At 39.3% G+C, this 8,515-nt stretch overlaps 1 protein-coding gene across 1 annotated transcript; it reads right to left on the bottom strand.

The window, feature by feature from the left end:
• Positions 1-902: 902 nt before the first annotated feature.
• On the bottom strand, positions 903-5,203 carry LOC130190339 (solute carrier family 22 member 7-like). The gene is made up of 10 exons (XM_056409695.1): positions 4,823-5,203; positions 4,282-4,385; positions 3,742-3,896; positions 3,438-3,606; positions 3,229-3,352; positions 3,023-3,132; positions 2,156-2,370; positions 1,949-2,057; positions 1,633-1,839; positions 903-1,012 (listed from the first exon to the last, which is right to left on the bottom strand). Exons 1-10 carry the CDS (start codon positions 5,201-5,203, stop codon positions 979-981), a joined length of 1,608 nt encoding a protein of 535 aa, XP_056265670.1. The 3' UTR covers positions 903-978.
• Positions 5,204-8,515: the final 3,312 nt, after the last annotated feature.

Genomic DNA, 8,515 nt, shown 5'->3' with positions numbered 1-8,515 from the left:
GGCATTATTGCCTTAAGGCCATAAATGTGTGCTTGTGGAAAAAAATCAGTTTGAATCCAAAGTATCAGGAGGAAAAATATCTCGACCTGATAAATTTCCATGAAATGTAATATTTGTTTCGGTTGTCCATTACCTTTTAGGTCTAAAGTTATATAATTCGGTACCACTGGTTTAATTTAAAATAAGTAATCTGAAAACCTTTGGCATTTCTCTAACCCAGAGAAATGTGGTTAATATTTTACCTCACTGACCGATTATATTTAATCTGTCTGAGCGTGAAGCAAAGTTTCCGATTGTGTAAAGAGTAAAAGCAGGAACCTCAGTATGTGGTGAAATTACTTGAGTCTTCCCTTTATTACATTTCATTAACCCTCCTGTCATGTTCCGGTTCAAATTGTTTCAAAGTTTGAAAACCTCTGAACTAGAAGAACTATAAAGGTGTGTAGATTTCAAGGAACAATTGTTTGGAACCACACTTTCCAGACTAAAATATTTTTTGAAACAGTAATTTAATAATAATTGTAAGATACTATCTGCAGTTAAAATGTGAATAAAGCAGGGACAAAGAAAACATGTCAGTATCTCTTGGTCCTCCTAACTGGCACTTTAAAGCGACAACCTGAAGCCTGGAAGCATTGAATGTTGCATTCAGCTTATTACTTTGAGTATTCAACCAATCAGTAAAATTATTATTTGAAACCTGTCTGACTTTTCGTAGGTTTGGCCTCCGATATTGTCCTGGTGTTCTTATTGACGAGTACATTTACAGTGTTGCTTCTTTTTTCTTCTTCTTCTAGCTTCTTCTATATTGTTTAACTTCCGTCTGTGCAGAAAATCATTGATACAGTACACCTTTGGATATGTTAAATCCTGAAGTGTTTATTGGAATGTTCACAATATTATTCAGACCAATTACATTGCATAACAAATATACTGTGGACAGGCTAAATATCACTGTCAATATCAATGAATGTGATTTTACTCAACCTCCTTGTTCCTCATGGATTGTCCCCTGCAATATAGATGGAATTTAATTAATTCATTATATCATTCACTCATTTGAGTTCAAGAAAGGACATGGACAAAAATCTGTGACATCTGCAAATCATTCAAACCTGTCAATGGTTTGTCAAAGATGTGTTAACTGTAAATGTACTAGAATTACCCATAACCCACTTGCCTTTAACCCTTGTGTTGCCTTCGGGTCATTTTGACCCGAATCAATATTACACCCTCCCCCCGCCTATGGGTCATTTTGACCCGATTCAATGTTTCACCCTCCTGTTACCTTTATATTTACTAACATATTTTACCCTTTGGGTTCAATTTGACGCCAGCAATTAAAACCTCCAGAAAATTATTAGAATTAATATTGTTTTCCAAGTTTAAGTGTGAGGTACTTTATGTTTTGTTTGTTGACTACCGAAAGAACACCGACATTAAACATTGAATGGGGTCAAATTAATCCGAAGGCGGGGGGAGGGTGTAATATTGATTCGGGTCAAAATGACCCGAAGGCAACACAAGGGTTAAGGGGTTGATTGTATTATTCTTTAGAAAGTTCAGTGAGATTGCCAATCATTTACAGTAGCTTGACTATTTAAATGCATGTAATATTCCTTTCCTTATTACCTTGGTTTCTCAATATCCTCAATGCTTTCTGGCAGTTGGGCGTTTAATGTTTCAGGCAGGTGCCAAGCCACTAAACCGGCTACGACTGCCACTGTACAATAAATGACTTGAGGGAGGAGATGCCATGTGTCCTCCAATAAAGTGATCAGTGGAGAGATGGACACGGCCAGCCTTGCCAGAAACGAAGTGTAGCCTAAACCATTCTGTCTGAAAAATCAAAGCATCAACGTTCAAATAAACATCATAACATGTGGTCACAGCAGTAGAAGATCCTTGTCTGTGATGAAAAAAAGGCTTGAAAAGGTTGTTAACTAACCGTACAACTGTAGGAAAGAGTTCAGTTGTGTAGAGGAAGATGATGGTAAATGAGGCTTCTGACATGGTTTTTCCAAGGACTGCCACAACAGTACGAAAGGCCCACTTATCTGAGGGAAGTTGTTTAGATATTTAATCAAAAACATTCTCAGATATGGTGGCATATTTTTTTAAATGTTGATTTAACTAAAACCTTTTGCAACTTAACCTTTTGCAACAAATATGTTGATGAAGAGAAATATGCCAGTTAAAAGCAGGCTTGCCACCTCAGCAGGCCTTCTACCAAATTTATGCAGGAAGAAATACAGAATGATCTTCATTGGAATTTCCATGGATGCAAATATGGTTTGGGTGAGGTATGGGTTCAGTCCAAACCCGGTGATATTCAGAGATATCCCATAATATGTAAATGCAACTCCGGACCTAGAAAATGGAACAAAGTATTGAAACGTTCTGTCCTGATGTGATCATTTTGACTTTCACCGTCGTAAAAAACATGGCGGATTTCAGTTAATTTCAAACAGACCAGTAGTTTTAGACTTGCATTTACTTTGCATTAAAATATTTAGGTATTTAACATGTACTAGTGTTAAATACCTTTTGGTAAACATTTTGGTAAACACTCTGTGAGGGTTAGATGCGATGACTGATACCATTCAACTACAGCGCTATAGCTTGGCTATAAATAGCTAAACTGAGCATAAATGCTGGAAACAAGCGGACACATATGTCTCATGTCTGAAATCCACATACCAGCAAGTCTAAAGTTTGCTAAAATGTTTTATCTGGTTTGTGTCATCCATTCACCACCAGAAATGTATGAGTTGTGGTTTAAGACGGTGGTGAAAGGGTGCTTGTAGACATATTTAGGCCGGCTAGATGATTCTCCTTCTTCCAGTCTTTATGCTACTCTAAGCTAATCGCCTCTTGGCTCCAGCGCTGTACTTAATGCACAAACATGACATTTTTATCGTTCTTCTCAACTGACCTTCAGAAAGACAGGAAACAAGCATATTTCCGAAAAGTATTACTATTAAACTATTCCTTTAACCCATTTCATGAAATTGACACTTACCAAACTATTCCTATGCAAATAGAAATGTTCCTAAGTTTTGGGGTCTTGAAAAGAGCAACAATGGTGTACTTCTTATCTCCAGTTTCACCTTGTGCACATCCCAGTAAATCCTATTAGAAAGCAAAATGTTAATTCACAACATTTCTGCGCTTGACCGTAGTCTTCCATCATTGTGAGATTGTCAGTTAACCAATGTTAAACTATACCTGTTGTGTGATGGTGGTCATATACTTAGTTCTGTTGTTCATCTTGGCACATTGCATTAAGTAATGATGAGCAGCGTCTTCCTTCCCATTTGCCAGGAGCCATCTTGCAGACTCTGGAAGCCACCTGAAGCAACAAGCATGGCGAGTTCAGTGTCTTCTGATTGGATTCATCTTTTTATGCTGCAGTGTCAAATAGGAAATTTGAATACCTCCAAGCAAGGAGGGACAGTATCACGGGTGAGGTCACTGCCACAATGAGCATCCTCCAATGATTTACATTGTATGCAATTCCAACCAGAAGCAGGCTTCCAAGTGACCAATCCAGACTCGTGATTATACCAGAAAAGGTCCTGTCTTCAACGCCAAACCATTCAACATCTGGAGGAATGTCAGCACAGATACAAAGTCAGATCGAAATGTTTTCAAGGTTAATTTCTTAAAACTAAAACCAAATGTGAGCAAAGACCAAACATATACTATTTTTTGTTGTCTCTGTTTTTTAAGCCTACTTACTGAGAGTAATAGAGATGATACTTATTCCTGCAAGTGACATTCCTGTAAAAAACCTCATGATGACAAATATCACATACAATGGGGAGAATGCACTCAGGACTGCAAACCCCAAGGTCAACAAATACGATATCAACAGCAGCGGGCGACGGCCAAACCTGGTCATAAAAAGAAAATGTTAAAATCAATGATTGTGTTTAAAACTATGAGATAGATAAAAGATGCCCATCAACTCATGAGATAGGACATAATTTGCAGATGGTTCTCCAATTGCATTACTTTCGTTTCTCATTTATTTTTATAAAGGCTATATTGCTCTCTGTTAAGAGTAACATGCTGCTCTACAGTTTTTAACAAGTCAAGCATACATTACATTTTTTTACATTTTCAGATTTCTCTTATTATTTTACACACACACGATTCCCCTGATTACATCACCAGGGTTTATTTTTCAGACTTTGGAAAGTTTATCCATAGCCACAAACTACAGTGACGTTTTAGGAATATAGAGAACATAATGTGTCTTTTCTTTAACAATCTTACCTGTCACTGAAATACCCAAACAAGGGGGCTCCACACATAACACCAATGAAGAAAGCGGTGGCTGTCGCCTTGTTCATCCATTTTCTGTTGCACACAAGATCCCACTGCAAAGAAAGCATTGAAAGCACTCAAACTGGTGACCACCTTGTGATGGGATCACACCAGCTGCGATGCCAAATCGGGCCAGAGGTGTAGAATGGAGGGGCTAATGGCCTCTTCCCCACTTCCTACCCTCTTATTTCTGATGCCCTTGCTCAAACCACATCCATCTTCAAACTAAACCTTTATTTATACACATATTATAAATGATGTGACTTTGTTTTGCACGGTTGGGATGCGTTATTGGCCATAGAAGTCGGTCCAAAGACGTACACAAACAATGTGAAACAAATTTTTCGGTTGTCTATCGTGGAAGTGGAACATGCACAAAACCAAAATGTCATTTCTTTTACAAGAAATATGATTACAAGAAATATGGGGGCCATATTATTGATCAAAACATAAACAACATGAAATAATACTGTTTATTGAAGACACTTACCTCTGTTGCCAAAGTAGATTTATATGTGCTGTTGTCAAACACCCATCCGTTCCGACACTGAATAGTAGCTGCATCCTCACTGCGGTTCAAGCTTGACAGATGTTGATACTGGGGATTTGAAAACATCTGACAGGAGCTCAGAGTCCCATCCTGCTCTGCTGGCACACCAACAGACAGTTTCTGTTCCTGAGTTAAATTCCCAAAGATGCCTCCATCACCCAGAGCAGTGAGGTTGCAGTGGTGAGAGGGAACAGCTGCCATGAAGTTATTCAGCAGGAAGTGACATGGCAGAGAAACACGAGAGAGTATCTGAACCAAGACTAGCCTGATTTGGAATTTTCCAAACCCATCGATTTCTGAAAGAATGCTGTCAAATTTCATCGTGCGACTGTGCTTTCAGTCAACAGGAAGCTAAATGTCCTGACGGTGAGGTGAGGAAAGGTGGCAGACGCTTAACAAGATACATTTACTCGCAACACGTAAATCATTATTTTGCTTGGCTGTGTTGGAACATTAATCACTTTAGATTTTTAAAAAAAAATCTTTCTCTCTCTGTACACTGAATGGCGATGATGAAAACCACAATATGTGAGAAAAGAAACCAAATGACTTCCAATACACTAAAGTGGCAGAAGAAGAAATTAAAATAAGATCTAGATTGATGTGTTAGTGCACCTACCCATTTACAGATGACACCTAGGAGCAATTTAGAGTCACCAATTAACCATCTGCATGTCTTTGTGTGGGAGGATGTCGGAGAACCCAGAGAAAACCCACGCTAACATATGTGGGAACTTGTAAACTACTTACATCTTAATGTGAGGAGTTTACACCACAGTGCAGCCCCTGAAAATAAAATGTCACGAAAAAAGACTGTATATGTTATAAATTATTTTACTGTTTATTTGATGATGTAAACTGGGGCAAGTATCGAGGAGAAATGGGAAAGCCAATATGATTTACTCATTTTTTTGGGGGGACTAAAACGGTACATCACTTTTTGTATACTTTTATATTGCAGCTATTTCTATAGTTACTTTATATCCCGAGTGAAATAGCTTGTGAATTTACTCCCACGGATCAATGAAATGTTTGAAAATTTAATAATTTCTCATTTGTCGACTATATTTTTGTATTATACTCTGTGTCTGCAAAGAAGGTAGTAACTAAATGCATCACATAAATCTAACGGATTAAAATATAAAGTCTAAGCTTTTCTTCTGAATTGTGGTGGAAGAGAGGTATGAAGTAGAAAATGGAAGCTGTTGCTGCTGTTATTACTGATAACAGCAGCAACACAATCAGCAGCAAAACACTTCGTATAGCTATTGCTGCTGTTCAGACTAAAATTATTTAACTATTATTTGATTTCTTGAAAAGAAATCCTGAAATTAACCTCAGGTGCCTTTCATTTCTCTTGATTATATTCAAGATGATTCTACATCTTTATTGGAGCCCACCTGTGAAGAATTCCCCTGATTGGAAAGGCCAATTGTATATAAAAGCTCTCACAGTGCTCGGTTCTTATCAGACCTGCAATTTAGCCATGAGGTCAAAGGAATGTCCTGCAGAGCTCCTACATGATGTGGTGAGGCACAGATCTGGGAAAGGCTTCACAAAAAGCATGTTGATTTGAAGGTTCCTAAGATATATATCTTACATGGTAGAAATTTGGAACAGCCAGGACTCTTCCTGGGGCTGGCAGGCCGGCCATCTAAGCAATTTTAGGGAGAGGGTCACTCCGACTGACTCCTAGATATCCTGTGTGGAAATGGGAGAAACTTGGACAACCAACAACACTCCACTTACGGAGTTACCAGCCAGCCAGTCTCTTGTTCTCCCCTTTCCTTGCAAAAGAACACCGTAAGGACTCTCGGCCTCTGAGAACCCAGATTCTCTGGTCTAATGAAACCAAGATTAAATTAATTCAAATCATTTCTACCACAAGGCTGCATTTACTAAATACTTACTGAACATTTAAAACACAAATAGAGCATATTAAAGGTTTTAATTGAGTCCAAACTGGCACTTTGTATTACTGATAACACTGTACCTTAGAATTGAGTAAATCACTTTTACTTAAGTTAAGGTGAGCACTTATTCCACCAGGCAAACCATCAAGCTGGATTTTTGAGAGTTGTCTAATGTCCAAATGAATGCGAGCAGAGCTGAACTGCTGCTCTCTAGTGGAGGTAATGAATCCATCCATCCATTTGTTGCCACTTAGTCCGGGGTCGGGTCGCGGTGGCAACAGGCCGGCCCATGCTTCCCTCTCACTCGCAACATTCGCGAGCTCATTCTGGGGAATCCCGAGGCGTTCCAAGGGCAGCTGGGAGACATACGGTAATCCCTCCAATGTGTCCTGGGTGTTCTCCGGGGTCTCCTCCCAGTTTAATACTCATACGGACAGCGGGCCTGGAACATTTCTAATGGGAGGCGTCCAGGAGGCATCCGAATTAGATGCCCAAACCACCTCAGCTGACTCCTTTCGACAAGGAGTAGCGGCTCAACTCCAAGTTCCTTCCTGATGTCCAAGCTCCTTACCCCATCTCTAATGCTGAGCCCGGGCACCCTGGAGGAAACTCATTTTGGCCGCTTGTATCCGCGACCTCGTTCTTTCGGTCCCGAGAAGTGTTGAATCTCAAAATCAGTCAGACCCAAACACTATTAATTAGAGCTGTCAACCAATTTAAAAAAATTAACTAATTAATCACACATTTTGAAATTCATTAGTCACGATTAAAAGTTTTTTTCTTCTTCTTTTTAAAGACAAAACTTCACACAGAGCTGTGTTTTGAAAGAGGCTCCTACCTATAAAGTGCCAGCGAGGTATTTAATATTGTGGATGATAAATTGTTTCTTCAGTGAAACATCCAGATTAGTAAAAATAAAGAAGTATATTTGAGACCCCATTGGTCCTGTCATCTTTAACATTGAATAGAACCAGTGGCCTTGGTAACTGACTGACATTCACATATGTCACGTTCACCCTCTGGAGGCTGGGCTCATGTTCTCCATTTTACAAAAAAATATATATTCACCTTTTAAAGGCGTTTTAATGTGACACATACCCACGTGTTATACATCAAACATTCCAGAACAATCTCAGCTCTATATATTGAGGCACATTGTCCTCGCGCCGTGTTCTCTGGTTCTCTGACTGACAGGTTGCTAATGAGCCTCACCTGTGTGGTGGGAGGTCCTTTGTGATTTACTGAGTGTTCATTGGTTGTTTTTTTCGCAAAATGTTGACAGACAAACGGATTGACAAATCACGGTGAAGGTTTCGTTTGACGAGTTCTTTCCGCGCCGCGTCACCCGACACGTCGCCCCTCCGTTCCTCTGTGTATCAGAGGGAGAGACGGGAGGAAGGAGCGGAGGAGGAAACCCGACTGATTCATCCACGAGTTTAAACTGATTTCTGCTCCTTATTTTCGCGGAGAAATAATTGTTTTAAAAACGGAAACAGTGTCAAACCGCGGCAGTGTAAAAACTTCAACGAACACCGGAAGTAAACAAAGTTGCGTTAATTGCGTTAAAATATTTTAGTGCGTTAACGCTGACAGCCCTACTATTAATAGATACTGGATCTTCGTATCGCTAACTTAATATCATCTCACATGTTGGAATAACGGCTGAAAAGGATGCGACTGAAAACAATTCATTCATGAAATGTGCCAAAACCAAAACACA

This window comes from Pseudoliparis swirei, chromosome 24 (assembly GCF_029220125.1).
Source record: "Pseudoliparis swirei isolate HS2019 ecotype Mariana Trench chromosome 24, NWPU_hadal_v1, whole genome shotgun sequence".
NCBI classification, from domain to species: Eukaryota; Metazoa; Chordata; class Actinopteri; order Perciformes; family Liparidae; genus Pseudoliparis; species Pseudoliparis swirei.
The sequence above is the reverse complement of the archived record's forward strand: the minus strand, read 5'-3'. Positions and strand labels throughout refer to the sequence as shown.